At 40.4% G+C, this 21,129-nt stretch overlaps 1 protein-coding gene across 1 annotated transcript in view; it reads left to right on the plus strand.

Moving 5' to 3' along the window:
• HTT (huntingtin) overlaps positions 1-21,129 on the plus strand; it is a 219,835-nt gene that overhangs the window by 36,366 nt on the left and 162,340 nt on the right. Inside the window, 6 exon segments of the mRNA XM_030564220.1 lie at positions 5,613-5,693; positions 6,917-7,281; positions 12,690-12,813; positions 13,279-13,397; positions 14,662-14,773; positions 20,159-20,299. Of these exon segments, the coding sequence (XP_030420080.1) occupies positions 5,613-5,693; positions 6,917-7,281; positions 12,690-12,813; positions 13,279-13,397; positions 14,662-14,773; positions 20,159-20,299 (942 nt within the window).

Raw genomic sequence — 21,129 nt, forward strand, 5'->3', positions numbered from 1 at the left:
CAGGGTGTCTATGGTTTTAGTTTAGGCTTTGATTTATGTTTGGGCCATATTTTGAAGGCTGTCTTGTCAACCATAAGAATGAAAGACTACATATTTTCTAAATGAATGCTTACATTTTGGACCACAACTGTACAGAATCTTAAAAACAAAAGAGTAATTACCTGTCGTTTGCATGGCCACATAATCATATTCTACAAAGGGGTTTGAACAGAGCTAAAGTTGACTTCAGCTTTCATTCACAATTTAATTTGCAATTAGTCTTAAATTTGGGAAACTAAAAACTGTCCTTTTTAGTTTCTTTAAAATGTCTAAATGCATGAAACATTGGAAAATGAAATATTGTCTTCCCTAGTTTTGATGGTGGAAATCCTAGTAGTAGTTTTTTCATCCTTTCATGAGTATAAGTGTATGTATGATTTATTGCTGATCGTGTGACTGGTCTGTACACAAAGTACAGTGTCTGCCCTGAGGACATTGAAAATCCAGAATATGTGGATTATAAAAAATGTGAGGAAGCTTGGAGCAATGGGCAAATTAGTACACCTCTACCCCAATATAGTGCTGTCCTCGGGAGCCAAAAAACTTACTGCATTATAGGTGAAACTGTGTTATATTGAACTTGCTTTGATCCACCGGAGCACGCAGTCCCAGCCCCTCGGAGCGCTGCTTTACTGTATTATATCCAAGTTCGTGTTATATTGGGTCGCGTTGTATCGGGGTAGAGGTGTAGCATATTACTTGTAGTATCAGAGAAGTAGTGGCTTTTAGGAAGGATTTGAATGAGGAGAAGGTGTTGAATCTTTCAAGGAAAGTGTTTATTTTCCAAGTGTGTCCAGGTTTGAATTAAATAGGTGTTACAACTTGGGATTATAAATTTTTTTTTTTTTCAGAAAGACCCACTGTCATGTTAGTTCGGTCTTCACTTCCTTACCAGTTTTGGTGTCATCCCAGTATTCCATTTTTTGCTTGAGGAGTGGAGAATTCACGACTTGACACTTCAAATGTAAAAACCAAGCCAAAAACTTCCATTCCTTTATGCATCAAGAACAAATAAAAAGGGCAAAACCTCACTTCTTTTCCCTTTGCTGGTCACCTTTAATGATGGTGACCAGCAAAAATCCCTGGAAAAATCATGGAGCAGGTCCTCAAGGAATCAATTCTGAAGCGATTAGACGAGACAAAATTGATCAGGAACAGTCAGCATGGATTCACCAAGGGCAAGTCATGCCTGACTAACTTAATTACCTTCTGTGATGAGATAACTTGCTCCGGCTCTGTGGATGAGGGGAAAGCAGTGGATGTGTTGTTCCTTGATTTTAGCAAAGCTTTTGATACGGTTTCCCACAGTATTCTTGCCAGCAAGTTAAAGTAGTATGGGCTGGAGGAATGGACTATAAGGTCGGGGACTACTCACCCTGCAGCGCCTCTTGCTGGTTGTCCAGGGAATTAGCTTTTCCAGCCTCCGGAGCACCCTCTGCAGGCCGATGCCCCGCTGGCCCCCATGTCTCTCCGGGCCCTCGGTGCCCCTTTGCCTAGGGGTTCTGCCCCCTGGCAGTTCCCTCACAACTCTGGGTCTCCCCTCCCCGGGAAACCTCCAACCCTCTATCCCTCACCTCGTCTCAGTCTACGGCAACTGCCAGTCACCATCTAGCCCCTGCTCACTGGGGCCAACTGCAGTATACAAATCATTCATCATCGGCATGGAGGGTTTGGACCTGCTGCCTTTGCCTACCCTGGGCTGCCCCTCTGCAACCCCAGTACTTTTCCAGCCTTTATCAAGGCCTGCAGCCTAGGGAGTTTCCAGGCTGGAGCTCCCCAGCTCCTCTAGCCTTTCCCCAACCCTGCTTCACTCAAGTACCCTGTTCAGCTCCCAAGCAGTCAGGCCCATTACTCTCTTCAGCTAGAGAGAGACTGCCTGAGTTCCTGGCTCCCAGCCTCTTATAAGGCCAGCTGTGGCCTGATTGGGGTGTGGCCCCAGCTGTGACTGCCTTCCCCAATCAGCCTAGCTTAAGGCTCCCAGCCCCAGCTGTCTCCAGGGGCTGGCTTTTAACCCTTTCTGAGGTGGAGCGGGTAATCACTCCGCTACAGGTGGATGGAAAGCTGGCTATATCATCAGGCTCAATGGGTAATGATCAATGGCTCCATGTCTAGTTGACAGCCAGTATAGTGGAGTGCCTCAGGGGTCGGTCCTGGGGCCGGTTTTGTTCGATATCTTCATTAATGATCTGGAGGATGGCGTGGACTGCACCATCAGCAAGTTTGCAGATGACACTAAACTGGGAGGAGTGGTAAATATGCTGGAGGGTAGGGATAGGATACAGAGGGACCTAGACAAATTAGAGGATTGGACCAAAAGAAATCTGATGAGGTTCAACAAGAACAAGTGCAGAGTCCTGCACTTAAGACAGAAGCATCCCATGCACTGCTACAGACTAGGGGCCGAATGGCTAGGCAGCAGTTCTACAGAAAAGGACCTAGGGGTTACAGTGGACAAGAAGCTGGATATGAGTCAACAGTGTGCCCTTGTTGTCAAGAAGGCTAACAGCATTTTGGACTGTGTAAGTATGGGCATTGTCAGCAGATTGAAGGACATGATAATTCCCCTCTATTTGGCATTGGTGAGGCCTCATCTGGAGTACTGTGTCCAGTTTTGGGCCCCACACTACAAGAAGGATGTGGAAAAATTGGAAAGAGTCCAGCGGAGAGTAACAAAAATGATTAGGGGGCTGGAGCACATGAATTGTGAGGAGAGGCTGAGGGAACTGGGATTGTTTAGTCTGCAGAAGAGAAGAATGAGGGGGGATTTGATAGCTGCTTTCAACTAGCTGAAAGGGGGTTCCAAAGAGAATAGATCTAGACTGTTCTCCGTGGTACCAGTTGATAGAACCAAGGAGTAATGATCTCAAGTTGCAGTGTGAGAGGTTTAGGTTGGATGTTAAGAAAAACTTTTTCACTAGGAGGGTAGTGAAAGCCCTGGCTGGGATGATTTAGTTGGGGATTGGTCCTGCTTTGAGCAGTGGGGTTGGACTAGATGACCTCCTGAGGTCCCTTCCAACCCTGATATTCTATGATTTAATGATCATATACTGAGTCTTCTGTGCTTGAGATTCAGAACACAGTATAACCTTAAGTATACACAGCCATTTTCAGCATAATTATTTTAAAAAATATGTTCTCATGCATTTACAGCACAAAAAAGAGCATTTTTAGTTGCATTATTTTCCAGAGTATCGTGGAGTTGCACAATTCCAAATTCCACAACTACATTTTTCCTTATCTGTAGACTTGGGTACTCTAAAACTTAATGGTGCTGTGGATAAACACAATTCTGCAACTCTGTATTAACAGAGCTGTGTTTCATATTTTTACTTCACATGAAAAATACAAAACCAAGAATATTAAATGCAAATGTCTGGTAATGCAGCCTTGTGGTTGCATCATAAAAGAAAACAAAATTGGAAATGCAAAACAATTATCTTCCACGCATTTTGGATTACTGGTTAGTCTTTCTAAATAGGTAGTTTAGTAGTATGTGTCACATAAGCTGCTAATACTATTATCATAATATTAACTCTTTTATTTCTTGGGTGTGTTTGATGTATTTTATTGCATTAGGTGGGGTTTTGCATCTCTATGTAACCCTACACATTTTTTTTTTTTAAAAAAGTATTATAGCCCTTGCCGAGCACCCCATTGTGGGATTTATTAGGCTACTGTGTTAGACTCCAACTTTGCATCATTCACAGGCTTCTAAATTTAGAGTGTGAGCAGCATCTGGACATGGACTTGCTCTGGCCTTTCAGGCTCACTCCTGGGGTGCAGACTAGTGCAATGCTGGTATCTTCTCGGGATGTGAAGCCCTGCGACCTGAGCTACCCTTGATCCCAAGACCAATATGGACCTCCCAGGTCTCACCAGTAGCTCATGCATGCCTTCTCCAGAGCTCCATCCTCATGGATACTCCGGATTACTGTTTCACCTTTTGGGGATTTTGTGACAATTAAACCAGGAACACACAGACTTTGTAAAGGCACTTCTAAACCACACACACTTTACTTCTTGGCCATGTCTATACTTTGAGTGCTTTGCTAGTATATCTATATTGGTAGTGTATGTTGGCAAAAGGTTCCTAGTGTGGATGCAGGTTGTACCAGCAAAACTGCTTTTACATCTACGTGAGGGGCTTTTGGGGACACAGCTGTCAGTCAGGGATCACACTTCTTTACATCCCTGACTGACAGAGCTATGCTGGCAAAAGTCTGTAGTGTAGACCTGGCCATAAACAAAGCACACAAGATATACAGATCTATGGGAAAATATCAAACACTGGCATGTGAGACCCTCCTCAGTTTTCTCACCCCTTCTGAGAGCCTTTTGAGTCTTAATCAGCATCTTCTGGCGCCCAGTCTTCTGCAGCCCTTCTACTCCTGCCCAGTCTTGTCTTCTAGTTTTGATATGCTGCCTCCTTGTTAGAGAGTTTCCCTTTTAACAGCAGATTCCAGTACTCTTCCTGTCCTTTCCTTGGAATAATTCCACTCTGTAATTCTTTATGGACTGCGGTCTCAACCCTCAGTCTCTCTTACTGAGGGGTAAGAGACATTTGCAAGCCAAACATTTTTGGCTGGTAGAATCTAATACCCTAATAAGGGAAGGTTATTGCAATGCTGATGGTCCTTAATGTCTGCTCTATTCAGGGGAGACACCCAGACCATAGAATCATAGAAGATTAGGGTTGGAAGGGACCTCAGGAGGTCATCCAGTCCAATCCCCTGCTCAAAGCAGGACCAATCCCCAGACAGATTTTTTGCCCCAAATCCCAAATGGCCCCCTCAAGGATTGAACTCTCAAGCCTGGGTTTAGCAGGCCAATGCTCAAACCACTCTCCCTTTAAACAAGAGGATTGATGCAAGGATACAATGAAAGCTATGAGTAAGGGTATAAGCATACAGAGAATTCATAAAAGATTGGAATTCATAAGTTCACATAAACAGATTCCCAAACTGTCATGCAAAGCAATCAGCCTTCATTGTCCATTTGTCATTGTCCACTTCTCCCCGACTACATAGTAAAATGCTGTCTGCTCTTTCTCTTAGCTATTCATTTTCCCCATATCCATTATTTTAATAACCTAGATATTTTTTCAGTGCAAGGATAAATAATGTACTTAAAAGAGGGTAGACATTTTACATCTGACTTTTTTTTCATGTATGCAATGTTGTAGCCATGTTGGTCCCAAGATATTAAGGTGCGTGAGATAATATCTTTTATTGGACCAACTTCTGTTGGTGAGACACAAGCTTTTGAACTTAAACGGAGCTCGTCTTCAGGGCTGGGAAATGTACTCTAGAGTATCATAGCTAAATACAAGGTGGAACAGAGCTAAACAAATTGTTCCATCTTGTATTTAGCTGTGACACTCCCGAGTACATTTTCAGCCCTGAAAAAGAGTTTTATGTAGCTTGGAAGCTTGTTTCTCTCACCAACAGAAATTGGTCCAATAAAAGATATTACCTCACCTACCATCTCTCTTTTTTTAAAAGAATTGAGATTGTTTCCAGGGTATAGGATAGCATTTTTAGCAAATTTAAACATATTGCTGCATCATTTATCAGGTAAAGTACTTTTAGGAGAAGAAGAAGGCTTAGAGGATGACCCTGAAACACGGTCAGAAGTCAGCACTGCAACTTTTGCAGGTAGGACTGCATTCTTTTTAACATGGAGTTTTTGGTGTCATTTCTGCGTTTCTGTAAGCTGTTCAGCAAGTCCACCTTGAATAGTAAATAGGTGTCTGTCCATAAAGTATGATTGACTAAAAATAGAATAGCCCAAGGCTATCTACAGTTACATTTTACCATCTCCTTTACCTTTACCATTTATCCTTTGTTTACGAAGTGTGGAGATTGTTAAGTCTTATTCAACTGTATGGAATTATGGAATTTGCATAGTTGAGGATTAAAGGGGAAACAGCATAAAATCTCTTTAATGCGGCATCATGTATTTAAAAGAATCATTATTTAAAAACTTAATTTAAAGGGATAAAAATGAATTTAAAATCTAGAAAGAGTTGAATGTAGCTTTAAGTACTACACCTGTTCCTGAGTAGTCCTGCCAATCTTTCTCTTTACAATTATATTTTCATATTTTAAAAAAGTTTCTATTCATTATTTCTGTGTTGAAAGACCTGAAGACAGGGGAAAAAGACTGCCTATACACAATGTGCTGTCAAATGCACTAAGTAAACAAATTTAAATCTATAGATTTTTTTTTTGCTGATCTTTCTGTTGAAGTAATCTTGGTGTTTCTTGTGACAGTAAGTGAATAAACTTTCAGTGTTTTTATTATCACAGTTTGCCTTTAAAATATCTGCCTACCTTCTCATCTCCTTCATTCTAGTCGCTTGCAACTGTTTCTTGCTGTTATTTTAAAATGTTGTTTTTAAAGTGCTGTACAAGTAGTATTTTTTAAAGTAGAAGATGCATACTATTTAGAAACATAACTCCCTCAGACTTGTATCCAAATTTGCATACACTTTCTTCATTGAATTCTAAAACCCTGCTTCTGGCATCTTAACCCATAATTAAAAAAGATGGTTCTTGGACTACAGTGTTCAAATCCAAAAGGACTAAATATGGGCCTTAAGGTGCTGGTTACAGCCTTTTTAGAAGAAGCAATGAAAAGTTAAAAAGGCTGTACTATACCTAAATGGCTTACAGACATTTACCTCCCTAGCAATATTTTATTGCTTCATTCACTGCTCCCTTCCAAGCCTTTTCGCTTAATCCAGTTTTATATTAGAGGTATAAAGCTGAATCTGATTATTTTATTTTTCTTTGGTGTTTAAATCTTTTTTCTTAAAGTGTGTGCAGAATATTTTCTTGATAGATGACTTTGGATCACTAGTTGCTTTTTGTTTCAGCCTCCATGAAGAGTGAGATAACCAGTGAATTAGCTTCTTCATCAGGAGTATCATCAGCTGGATCAATAGTAAGTTCTGCAGCTGATCCCACAGGACATGACATCATCACTGAGCAGCCACGTTCACAACATGCTTTGCAATCAGACTCTGTAGACCTGACCAGTTGTGATTTGGCCAGCACAACTACTGAAGGGGAAGAGGATGACATGCTTAGTCGGAGCTCCAGCCAAATCAGCACTGTCCAGTCAGACCCCACTATGGACTTGAATGATGGCACGCAGGCTTCTTCACCAGTTAGTGATAGCTCTCAGACTACCACAGAAGGTCCAGATTCAGCTGTGACCCCTTCGGACAGTTCTGAAATTGTAAGTGTGCAACGGGCAGAGCGGGTATCCCAGTCTTCTACTGAGGGGCCTGACATATCTCAGAGCTCCTCCATGGAGGGCCCAGACTTGGACACATCTACTTATTCATCTTCTACTTTCCCGTTCTCAGCTAGTAACACTGAAAAGGTCAGCAGCTCATAGCTTTAACTGATAGCTTGACCTCATCTTAACACTTTCAGTGCAGCTTTAAAAAATGAATTGCTGTTGAAAATTAGTTTGAACACAAGGCTTTAAACTTGACCTCTGTGTATTAAACACACTATAAAATTACTCTTTTCACTGAAAGAATGAAAATATTAATGGGTTTTCATGAGTAATTTTCTAAATATTACATGCTTCATTTTAATGGCTCGTTAGCCCTTAAAACTAACTAAATTGTAAACATTCCATTTAAAAGGGCTAGTGAAAGTGTTAAAGGATGAACCTTCCGTTTGGAATTATAGATAAATACCCCTCAAGTCTGAGTGTTTCAACCTCATGCTTTCATGTTGCATATTCTGTGGCTTATTGCCTGTGCTTTTTCACTTGGAAATTGTTTTACTACCTCTTGTTATACTCTCTTGGAATGTCTGTTACGTTGCATAACTTCATATGCACCACACATTGATGCTTTTTATGCTTGCTTCAAGCATTTATTCAGTAGTGTACTCTACAGATATTTCAGTATGCCCATCTCTTTTCGGTGAAGATGTCATGTAGTTGAAAAAGAACAATTCAACAGACACTAATGCTTTTTTTTGTTTTTGTTTGTTTTAAAAACTTTTTTTTAAGGGATTTGGCAAATGACAATCAAATGCAGATATGTAGCATATCAACCCTCAATTCAGGCTTCCAAATGTGTTGTCAGTGCTTGACCTAAAAACAGCTCTGTGAACTCATTGAAGATAAGTTGGGAAGAATAAATGACCTGTGGAGTTGTTTTTAAAAATGGTTACTTTACAAATGTGACAGACAGGTACTCTTGCACAAAAGTAGGGTCAGATTGTGCAGAAGAGAAGTAGTAATATTTTCTCAAATTCTGACCAGCACTTAAATGCTCATAATGCAAAAATGAGCTGGTGTTCAGAGTAGATTGTACAGATCTTTGTAATAGGATTGACCATCTCCTTTCTTGCAAGCTCCCAATAGTGAAATAGCTAAGATCATTGATTTCTAAGTGGTCGTCATCATCAGGCTTCAGAGTGAATGCTATATTCAGAAGAATTGGAGCGTTCCCATTTCCCTTAAAGCTGTTGCTTCAGGCTGTCTGCATGTTTGGGCTGATATCACTGCATTGGTTTAGACTCGTTCAGATTATGACGGTTATCGTTGCAATCATGAAGTTTGGAGTCTTAAGCTTTTTTAAAGTGATAAATATTAAGGCCAGAAAGGACTATTAAGATCATAGTCTGACCTTCTGCATCACACAGGCCATAGACTCTCACCCAATAATTTCTGCATCAGACCTCTGCAGATGCTCCCCGACTTACGCAAGCATTCTGTTCTGGAATGCCTTGCATAAGTTGGGAATGTATACCTGACAATTATGTACGCGCAAAAAAAAAAAAAAAGCTTACAGAACTTACGGAGCTTTTTCCATAAGTGCGGATTTGCGTAAGTCAGGTCTTGCATAGCCCAGGGAGGGTCTGTAATTTCTGTTTGAGCTATAGTATATCTTTTACAAAGATATTCAGTCTTGATTTACAACTTCAAGCAATGATGAATACAAGATATCCATAAGTAATTGAAGTTTAAATCCTAAAGCCCAAGATTCCGCCTTCAAGGAAAAGTATCAATTTGATAAGCTGCTGAGCCAGATGATCACACGTATTCCCCCTTTACAGATGCACATATGCCAAATAGATACGTCCTTCACTGATAGTTTGTAACTCATACATATCTTTTTATTTCCTCCTTTCAGTGTTTAGTATGCTCTCTTAGCACATAACCATTGCTCTGATGTTCTGGGATTGTGAACTCTGGAAATGAACAGTTTGGACAGTTAAGGTCGTACAGAGTTCTTTTCAACATGAGTTGCAATCTAAAATTGTCAAAGGCTTTCATATTTCCTTGCTACAGTAACTCCTCGCTTAATGTTGAAAAATGCTACTTTAAGTGAAATGACGTTAAGCAAATCCAGTTTCCCTGTAAGAATTAATGTAAATGGGGGTAGGGAGGGTAGGTTCCAGGGAAATTTCTTTTGCCAGACAAAAGACTATATTTTATATGTGTACACACATACACACATGTATGTATGTATATATACACATTTTATATACACACACACATACACAGTATAAGTTTTAAACAATCAATTTAATACTGTACACAGCAATGATGATTGTGACGCTTGGTTGAGGAGTGAAGTCAGAGGGTGGGATATTTCCCAGGGATAAATGATGCTAAATGATGAACTAGTGCTCGACTGAGCCGTCAAGGGTTAACACATTAATGTAGCCTCACACTCTACAAGATAGCCCCATGGAAGGAGGGGAGACAGCATGGCAGAGAGAGACAGCCTGTGTGTGAGAGCAACACGAGCATTGCACCTTTTAAGTACCCTGACCCCACTCTAAGTACACTGCCTTTTTAAGTATCAGAGGGGTAGCTGTGTTGGTCTGGATCTATAAAAAGTGACAGAGGCCTGTGGCACCTTATAGACTAACAGACAAATTGGAGCATAAAGTTTCGTGGGTGAATACCCACTTCGTCCGATGCATGTATTGGACGAAGTGGGTATTCACCCATGAAAGCTTACGCTCCAATTTGTCTGCCTTTTTAAGTAGATCAGCAAGTTGAGACAGCAGCTGCTGCCAGCAAGCTCCCTCCATCCTGAGTCTTGTCATGTCTCGCCTCCCGCCCCCCACAGAGATGAGGTAAAGGAGTGGGGAGTGGAGAGGATGGGGACACCCTGACATTAGCACCCTTCTTCTCCCACCTCACAGCAAGCAGGGAGCAGCTCTAAGGCCAGGATAGTAGCAGCACACAGTGCGGGGGAGGGACAGCCTACTGCCTGGCAATTGGTAGCCTGCTGGGCTGCTACACAGGGAACTTAAAGGAGCGGGGAGTTGATAGGGAGGCTGCTGGTCCCCCCTGGTTCCAAGCCCCCACCCACTAGCTCCAACTGTCTGCTCTTTCTACAAGCAGTGGACAAAGCAGGCAGCTACAACGTTATAAGGCAGCATTGTGCAACTTTAAACGAGCATGTTCTCTAATTGATCAGCGAGGTACCAACAAAACTAAGGTTAATCGGGACAACATTAAATGAGGAGTTACTGTACCTGCTTTGGAAATCCAATACATATATCTTCAGTGAGGTTTAGTGATGCTTAATGCATATATAAAGTGCCTCTGAAAGGCATATTGTACTGTAAGTTGATAATTATCTAAACAATGAACTTGGAAATACCCAGAGATCACCTGGTATTTAGCAAACAGGTTAAGAATTAACCATTTTAGATGCAATCTCTCCTTAGGCCTGTTCATTCAGAACAGAATTTTATGATGGCATTGCAACAAGTGTACCTGAAGTTAGAATTTGTCTGGCTGAATCTTATTGCTGATTCCATTTGCTATGGAAATCATGTTCAATCATCATGAAACCCTGCAATGCCATTTCTAGTCACTTTTTATTGTAAAACTATAGTGTAAAATACCAATACATTTTAAAAACCAGTGTTTGAAAAGGTTTTTATTTATCTGCCAAAACCTGAGTTCAGAGTTTGGAATCTTCTTCCGCAACAGCTAATCAAAACAGTTATCTAAAATTGTACTTCCTACATTGTCATAAGCTTTCCCCCTAAGTGCGGAACACTGAACTTGGGTTTTGGCAAGTAAGCAAAAGAGAAACTGCTTCACAAGTATTGTTTAAAAATATTTATTTTAAACACACATTAATGTAATGATTTGGCCTTTAAAAATATTTGAGTCTATGTTTATTTTTAAGAAATCTGGAAAATTTGATACCATGGCAATAATAAAGCAGAGTATTTGTGTATAAATCTAAATCTGCTATAGGTTTAGACAAGTAAGGAGAGAAGTTAGACTAAACATATACACAGTAGGATTTTGAAATCAAAATAAGTGGTGGAGTGACAATTCTGAAAGTGGTCAAATCCTATATAATCAGGTGAGCTGGGATTGCCTGTTTCGTGTTAAATTGGTTATCTTTGGTCTGTGGACTTTTTCTGTCTTCTGTCTTTGTTTATGGAGTTTCCTGCCATATGAAATCCAAAAATGCTAACTCTTGTTTTCTTAAAGATATGTCATTTTAATTTGATACTTGGTTACACATTTTAAATACTTTCAGACTTTTTTTTTTAATTTATAGGCTGCTTTTTATTTGCATTGTATAGATGGTTGCTCTCATAAAAACCATGAGGGGTGTTTCTAGCTAGTTTGTTGTTGGGATGAGAGTTGAGGTGTCACTTCATCTTCCTGCATGCTTATATAATTTTTGTAAGTCTAGGATTTGCTGTAAGTAGGTTCTTACAGGTCCTTTTAATATTTTAAAGAGAACTATTAAATGATTATAAAGATTTTGTTCCATAATTATATGGTTGGATCTTAGACTTTTATAAATTAAATACAAGAGACTGTCCATAGTCATTTCCTGGCCAGTGCATGAGAGGAATGTTAAAGGTAACTGACTCAATCATCATATTGTTTATGTATTTATTTTCATCTTATCGTCTAAGCAGCTAAAATTTCTTGACAGCTAAATTGGTATCTTTCACTTTAATGATTTACATGGCATTTTGCAGCCAGAAAATTAAGTTACCTGCGGATAGTATAGCTGTGAAATGTTGTTTTGCTACCTTTTTGGTGGTGGTCTCTTTACATTAATTAAATAAGTGGCAGGTCCATAACATTAGTATCAGAGGTTGGGTTTTTAAAAAAAAAAAACAAAAAACCAACTCATTTCCATTAGACTTTGCATTAGAATGAAGGGATACTCTCATTTTATCTTGAAGAGATCCAGCACTATGTTTTGTGGTGCACAGTGGGATCACTGCTAGACTTCCATTACTCACATACTGCATCTGAGGTCATTGGAGGGTTTGGCAGCTGGACAGTTTAGGTCAAGCTGGGGCCTTAGAAGGGGGTGGCAGAAGTTGATAGCAGGTGGCATGGAGGATCAGTTTGCCTCACATCAACGAGAAAGGCCCAAGCTATAGTACAGAGGCAGGCTCCAATCTAAGTCAGGTCTGTGAGCTATCAAGATCACAATTTTGCATCTTGGAAAAATGAGGAATCTGAGAAGTGTGGGGCCAGCACATAGCTGCAGGCTTATGCTAACATGCATCAGACTGACTTTGGTTTGTGAATTACTAACATTGCATGTTTGTGCTCTGACTTGTGCACTCAATGTTAGTCTACTCTAAAAGTTCATTTCTTGTATATCTTAGGTTCTAGAGGGTACTGAAAGCCAGTATTCTGGAATGCAGATTGGACAGCTGCAAGATGAGGAAGATGAAGCTGCAAATGTTCTCCATGATGACTCCTCAGAGCCTTTCAGAAATTCTTCCCTTGGTATGTTTATAAATAGGAAAAATCAATTACAAAAATAGTAGCATCTTTCATCTGATTTCCAGCAAGACTGATTATCTATTTTATGTCTACCAGAAACAAATATAACAACATTCTGATGAAAGTACACCTCTACCCCGATATAACGTGACCCAATATAACACAAATTGCTATATAACGCGGTAAAGCAGTTCACCAGGGGGACGGGGCTGCGCACTCCAGCAGATCAAACCAAGTTCAATATAACACGGTTTCACCTATAATGCAGTAAGATTTTTTGGCTCCCAAGGACAGCGTTATATCGAGGTAGAGGTATATTTTCGTTTCTTTAACAAATCGTTTTACTTGTTATTTCTAGGCTACTTTTTTCACTGTCTAGTAGTAAACTTCAGTTAAAAGTGAGTGATCTGCATTTAGCTTAATTTACATCTTAAATAATGGGCTATGTATTGTTTTTTTTTAATGAAGCCCTTCAGCAACCACACTTATTGAAAAACATGGGCCATAGCAGGCAGCCTTCTGACAGCAGTGTAGATAAATTCATGGCAAAAGAAGAAACAGTAGAATCTGTTGATCATGAAAATAAGGTAAGACATTCTCACACTCATTGTGGGTTTTTAAGTTAGGTGTTTGTTAAATTTTCAAAATAAGCATACATGAAACAACTAATGGAATTCTGCTTTATAAGCAGATAATTTGGTAATCTGTACAATAGTAGGTATACTTTACAGTATATGTCCCAGCTTAAAAAAAGTGCATTCCAGTCAACATTCTACTTGTAATTAAAACTTCCTAGGTCACATAAAATACACTATCTTGAAAACTTACATATACAGAAGACGGTACACTATTAGGCAAACATAAATAGACAAGTTATGCAATTAAGGGTGTCAGAACTGCAGAGAGAAAAAGAACAACTCCCCCTTGCTGTGTGCATGAAGAGTAGCAAAGGGACATGTAATGAATTTTTCATCTGCTGCTCAAATATCATTAACTGACCACCACCTGTGATGAACAAATACAGCAAAGAACTTCCAAGGAGTTCAAGTTGAATGCAATGAGTTTTATATGGGAAAAAAACATTTTTTTTTAAATCCCCAACACTGAAAAAGTATGCCAGATTCTCTATCATACAGTTTAAGCTAATAAAACAAATTTCGCAACTTCCAGAAGGATGTTGCTCTTGAGCTGGGTTTCCATATTATGTTTCCAGAGAGCATAACTTTGTAGCCAAAGGAGCCTCATGGACAGTCTTTTGTCAAACAGCAAGTCTAGATAAATAACAATCTACTAGAACTGTCATATTATAGTTTTTATGGTGAAATTAGAACAATTATATTGCTGGTGGTGGCATCTTTGCAAAAATATTTGGTTTTAGGGCATTCTCACAGAAGATGTATTTAATGTGCCTCTGATTTATTACCAGGGATCCTAGTTTTTCATGATTAAAAAAACCAAAATTCTTGGATTAACCCTCCCCCGCCCCCATAAAATCCGTGTTTTCCTTCATTTAAAATAAAATGCTGAACTTTGATTTCCATAGCCACAATATAAATAGGTGTCACTGGAACACAATGTTTAATTGATATATTCACAATTTTTAAGCTGACAGCCCAAGCCCCGGCCATTTTCCCTATTATGTTACGATATATGATTCTATTTTTTTCAAAAAATATAAAAACTAAAGATGCTCTGTAAAAATGCAAATTCTGTGTTTTTCTATGGCAAATAGATTTCTAGGATACTTGTTTATTACTTAGTGTTTCTAAATTGTGTTCCCTCTTATGATTTTTTTTATTTAAACTTAATTTTAAAAATATACATAAGACCTGTGATTTGCTTTTTTAACAGCCTTCCAGAATAAAGGGAGATATAGGTCACTACACAGATGGAAATTCTGCTCCTCTGGTTCACTGTGTTCGTCTCCTGTCTGCTTCTTTTCTGCTTACTGGGGAGAAAGCTGGTAAGTTGCTGTCAAAAAACAGTGATGGCTTATTGTCTGCCTCAATATATAAAACAAAGTGTGATCACTTTATCTAGTTGTGTGGCAGCTCTTCGTTAACTGAGTGTATCATTTTTTCATGACAGGACCTTAAATATGACAGCAGCTTGTAAAGAGCTTTAAAAGGATTTGTAGCCTATTTCGTAATTGCTGAACCTAGTTTTGACCTGCTTGTTCCTAATGAAATTATTATATTACTGTAAACTTGCTGGTCAAATATTAAGTTATTAAAAAAAAGTATTTTAAAGGATGTTTTAAATGGTAAAATAACCAGATAACTTATTATTTAGCTCCTTAAGACATTAATTCTCTAAATCTAATCCGTGGGGAGCTGAGAGGTCACCTGATGATGCCAGCAGCTCCTCCATTTTACCAGTGATTTACATGGGTGTCTTGGTTTTGTATAGCATAGTTAAGCCTGGCATACCGTTAAAAGCAGCTAGAAACAAGGAGGTGGAGTTTGCTTAAACTGCTGCTGCATAAGTGGAGGAAATGAGTTTTTCTGTCTTGTATCAGAGCCATCAGCAGGAGCGGAACTGCCTGTCAGTGAAGTCACCAGCAGGAAGGAGGGAAGGATTACTTACAAGATCAAAGCCACTAGCCAGGCAGTGTGTCTATAGGAGCAAGTGGAGAAGAGTCTAAGTGGTTCGGTAGCATATCCTGCACAGAAGAGAGCCAGGAAGCAAATTCAGGGTGAAAGAAGGACCAGACAGCCTGAGGAGTGTTAGGAGACCAGACAGTGGGGGGAAAACATAGCTTGTGCAGGGGAACAGGGAGATGGACTACTGTTAGTTCCCTTTCTCTCCTGTCTGTAAGGTGCTTAAAGGAAGAGTATATGTCTTTTGAAAAGGACCAGACATTGTATTTTACAGTTAAAAATACAAATACTTGAAACTTTCCATTTAAGCAATTGCTGCTGTTGTCATAGGGAAGCTGTGTGACTGCATGGGAGGGAAATCCCTCAAGATGTGATCCACATTATATGAAGCTTGTAAAAACCCCATCTTAAAGGGATACAACTTAAATAGAACACTCTTTCTCTGAACATTCTTTATCAGTGAATGTCACATAAAGATACCCAAGTTTATAGTAATTGAAATATGAGATTTTCCTCTCTCCCTTTCCCACTTTTCTCTATTTTGGATACTTATGTGGTCCCCCATTACCATATAACATCTGAGTGTCTCAGAAGCTATTTTTTGCCCTCTCCACACCCTTTTGAGGTAAGCAAGTACTATTATCTCCATTTACAGATGAGAAACTTAGGTTATGCAGGGAACTGAAGAGGGGTCTCTTAAGTCCCAGGCTAGCATCCCAACCTTAGACTGTCCTTCCTTCATATGTGCAGTTGACAGCATTTTGTGTATAATTAGCTTGGCTGTTTTCTCTGTGTGGATCTTCCATGCTGCAGTTGGAGGGTGGAGAAACATTTTTAAAAACACTGAATGTAATTTCTGCAAAAATTGAAGTGGAGGCTTAGGCAGGTGTAATACATGAAATTAATTTTAACTTCATTTTTAAAATGGATTAGGTTTTAAGCTGACATTGCCCATTTAAGGGATTGTCATTTTCCTTTTAGCAAATACAAATATTTCTGTTTTGAAACGTGTCTTTGGTTCAAATTCTAGATAACGTCTTGTTGCATACCAACCTGTTTATATAATAATACCTAATTCTTCTAGTACTTTTCATCAGTTGTTCTCTGGGCTTGTCCAGCATGTGATAAGTCAGAGTGTAAATCTGTGGTGCTATAGCCTGTTGCATGCTCACTAGCCGTGTGGATCCTGCTACCATGCAATGAAGTGCCATAGTGCACTCTGCTGCAGTAGGTCAAAGAACATGATAAGGAATTTTTAGGGTGTATGGAGTGTCTCTGTCTAGCCCAGTGACTATTTATCCAAAGTGGAACAGTCGTTGAAGGAGAGAATGACACTCTAGTCCAGTGGTTAGAGCACTCCCCGGGGAAGTGAGAGACCTTGGGTCCAGTCCGCTTACTCCAGTCACTGTTTTTTTATTTATGCAGAGTGGAACAGCTTCAACAGGACGGACAGACTGGGAGTTCCACATCAGAATATCCCATGGTTAGAGCAGGGGTTCTCACAACAGATTTTTTGGTGACCTCAGAGTGTGGCCACCAACTTTTGCTGGTGGCCACTATGACACTTTTTTCCCTGAAACACTTATCTTTAGGAAAAACAAATATGCACATACATACATCCAAATCATATTTATGTAGAGGTTTTTTTTGCAGATTCAGTAATAAAAATAATGGACAGTTGTGTCTATTCTTTAGTGGACCTAAACAGAAGAGAAACACAAATAAGGTGCTTTTCATGTTCTTGTCTTTTGTTGTTGTTTCTTTTGCCTTTTGGGTTTTGGGTTTTTTTAGATTTGCTAGCTGGTAAGCCTGCTTCTGTGAACAATGTTTGTTGATATCACTTTTCACAGCAGCAGACTTGTTAGCTAGCTGGGAGTCAGTGAAAAATGATATTAATAACATAGAAATATCACTTTTCACAGCAGATGTACTCAGACCTGGCAAGCCATGTGACAAATTAAGCCTTGGTCAGATATGTAGGGAGACAGTGGGGACCAAGGGTGATGAGGTGGATGGGTGAGGGACAGGGGATGGAGCCTGCCGGGCCCTGCGGCTGAGGGATGGAGCCCGTGGCCAGAACCTGCCACCGCACAGCCAGTGCCCATGTTCAGAGCCCGCCACTGAATGGCTGGAACCTGCCTCCTGCCACCCCAGCGCTGAAGCCCTGAGCTAGGTGAGGTACTCACATCAGCTGTCTGCTCCTCTGGCATTTGTGCTTGGGGGGGAATGACCCAACCCCTCATGGCGGCCCCAGAGGAGGTGGTGCTTAGCTCCCCTCCCAATCACTGCTCAGGAGGCTGTGGCCTCAAGAGAAGCCCTTGGTGGCCACATTTGAGAAACTCTGGGTTAGAGTACTGGTTCTGAAAGGTGTGGGAGACCCCAGTTCAAATGCTTTCTCCCCTCTTTGCCTGAGGAGAGACTTAACCCTGGGTCTCTCACATCCCACGATTTAGTCACGGGAGTCACAGAATCCGTGACTTCCAAAGACCTTGGTGACTTCAGCCCTGGCGTCTGGAAGCTGCAGGGTCCAGCAGCCTTTCACAGTGGCAGGGAGCTGTGACCCGCCGCCTAAGGTAGCGGTGCCCCCCAGCTGCCATGGGCAGGCAGGGTATCCTGTAGTTCCCTGGCCGCTGGCGGCAGCATGGGGGATCCCAGCAGCTTCCCAGCTGCCAGTGGTGGAATGGGGGACCCCTGCAGCTCCCTGGCCACTGGCGCCTGCTGCTGGCCACCATGGGGGGGTAGGGGAACCCTTCAGCAACCAGCTGCAGGTGGTGATGGTGTCAAGCCTGGAGCTCCCAGCCACCCAGCATCTGCCCAGCCCCTTCCCATTTTATCATAGATATTTTTAGTAAAAGTCAGGGACAGGTCATGGGCTTCCATGGATTTTTCTTTATTGCTGGTGACCTGTCCGTGACTTTTACTAAAAGGTATCTGTGATAAAATCTTAGCCTTATTAATAATCACTAGTGTCACTCTCTTCTCTGTCGGAACTTAAGCCAATGCCCCAACATTATATGAGGGATGCTTTTAGAGGTGCCCACTTTCAGATGAGATGTAACACACACTTACTGACTATATGTGGATAGTAAAACCTCTGTAGCACTTCTGGAAGGTTAGGAGAGTTTCTCAACCTCACTGTCCCACTCACATTCCAATTTGGGTAAATAATTTCCTCCCAGTGGAAATTCTCCTTACAGTTTCAGTTGGACGTGGCTGTGTTAGACCTGAGTGACTGACTTGTTTTTCCTCATTCTTGAGCTCTTGTCAGCTTGACCTTGAAATGTAAGAATACTAACAAAGGCAAAAGGAATCTTTCCTCACTCACATTTGCTTACTATTATTACCGTTTACATTACCATAGCACTTAGGAGCCCTAGTCATGGTCCAGGGACTTCATCGTGTTGGGTGCTGCACTATCGCAGAACAAATTGGCAATCCCTGCTCCAATGAGCTTACAGACTAAATATATGACAAGAGATACCAGATGGATACAGACAGATGTGGAAGTACCAGGAAAAGTTGAGATAAAACTTGTCAGCATGACATGTAGTGATCCCTGTGCACAAGTGGTTCCTGGTAACAAACCTAACCATTGTCAAGTTTTTTGTAGCCATCCCGGGAAAGGAGAGTTTTGAGGTGGGTAATGAGCATCTGCAAAGCTACCTCCATAGGAAGCAACTCCCACATGTGTAGAGCAGCATGGGAGAAAGCGCAGCAGTGGTTGTTTGAAAATTTAACAAGTGAACAGTAGAGGCTGGCATCATGAGCTGATTGAAAGTGAGCATTGACAGCAAGTGAGAGATGATAGGTAGTGTGTATATTGATAGTAGAAGGCCTTGAAAGTGAACTAAAACAGTTAATGTTTGAGGAGATGGAGAAGAGAGCTAATGAAGGAATTCAAAGAGGGGTGACACGATCAAAGCGAACAGTCTAGGAAAATGATCTTTGCAGCAGCATTCTGAATGGATGTGAGTGGAGTAAGATTGCATTTGTCAAGGCCAGAGGTGAGAGGAGAGCTTTTGACTAGCGTTTTAGTTGCATGACTGGATAAGAGAGGCCATGTTTTAGAGAAATTGCGCAGAAAGAATTGGCAGTATTTAGATATAGACTGGATGGAAGCACCTAAAGAGAGATGGTGCCAAGTCTATAGGCTTGGGTGACAAGCAGACATTCTTTCATTTTTATGCCTTTAGTAAAAATTCTTACAGGTTTCTTAATTTCCTGTACAAATTAACACAGTTTGGATAATCTGGAATACTGTATTTGGAAACAGCAACTATTTTGCCTGTGGAATGCACCATGCTGCAATAAAATGTCAGAGAGCTATTTTCAAAAACACTTTCTGGTGCAGTATTCCCATCCCTTCTTTTTACATGGATTTTGTCTGCTTCTGCCGTGGGGATAGCTGTAGCTTTAAAACTTAGATGAACATGTCACACTAGGATTTGAGATATTCTTTCCTGTCCTAAACTATGTAATATTGTGCTCTGCTAATGTAGCTACCACATTCTCTGTGGACGGAGAAAGCCAATGTTTAGCAATTGGAAATTTTTTAGGAGGAAGGTGCTATATAAATGATTCTAATAACTAGATGCAATTACTGAGTTTGCATTAGTACCTTGTCAATAATATTTATCCAGGTTAAGTTGTAACAGGATATTAATTTTGTGTGCTTTTGCTCTTTAACAATTGAAAATAGTTACTTACGTTCAACATTTTTCTTTTATTTTCTCTTCTCTTTTTTACAGCTTTAGTTCCCGATAGGGAGGTGAGGGTCAGTGTAAAAGCATTGGCAGTAAGTTGTGTTGGAGCAGCTGTTGCCCTTCATCCTGAATCTTTCTTCAGCAAACTGTATAAGACACCTCTTGAAACCATGGGAGAAGAGTATGGTATGTTGAGGTTTACATTATAGTTCCATACTCTTTTGTGAAACATTAACTTGTTGACTTGTGAATACATAATTCAATGTCCAGTTCAGTTCTTTAGTGTACACAGAGGTCATGTATATTAGCCATGTCACATCAGTTAAGTATTACTCTGTGTGCACACTAGTGCTATCTTAAACTATTTCAGTTAAAATGCCCACGTTTTCCACTTGGCTATGCGAAGCAGTGGACACCGAGAATTTGCAGCAGTACCAGTGCACTATGGAACTGTAGCAGGAGAATTAATGAAATCATTTTTGCTTGTCTGCAGCTATGCTGGCACCAAACCAATTAGTTTAATCAGTTTTAAATATGCTAATGGTAATCTGTTCTAAATGGTTTCACAACTGTTTGTAAACCATTTGGTGTGTCTGTGTGGATGCAGAGTGTTCTACAAATGTTCTAGGGTTTTTAAGAGGTTTTAAATTTTTGGAGTGTCGACAAAGCCTGAGTATTACACTTCAGGAATCCTGTTTTAGATCTCACCATTACTACACCCAATGCAAAATTATATGTCTAGGAACAAAGAATATAGATCAGACTTAGGATAGGGGGCTGTATCCTGCAAAAATAATGACTCTCCAAAGAAGTTAGGGGTCTTGGTTGATAACCAGTTTAAAATGAGCTCCCAGTAAGATGCAGTGGCTAAGAGGGCTGATGCTATCCTTTGATGTATAAATGTGAATATCAAATGGTATTACATCTGTATGCAGCGTTAATGAGACCATTACTTAAAATGCTATCTCCAGTTTTGGTACCTACACTTTAAGAAAGGATGCTGAAAAATTAGAAAG

This window comes from Gopherus evgoodei, chromosome 5, assembly GCF_007399415.2.
Source record: "Gopherus evgoodei ecotype Sinaloan lineage chromosome 5, rGopEvg1_v1.p, whole genome shotgun sequence".
NCBI classification, from domain to species: domain Eukaryota; kingdom Metazoa; phylum Chordata; order Testudines; family Testudinidae; genus Gopherus; species Gopherus evgoodei.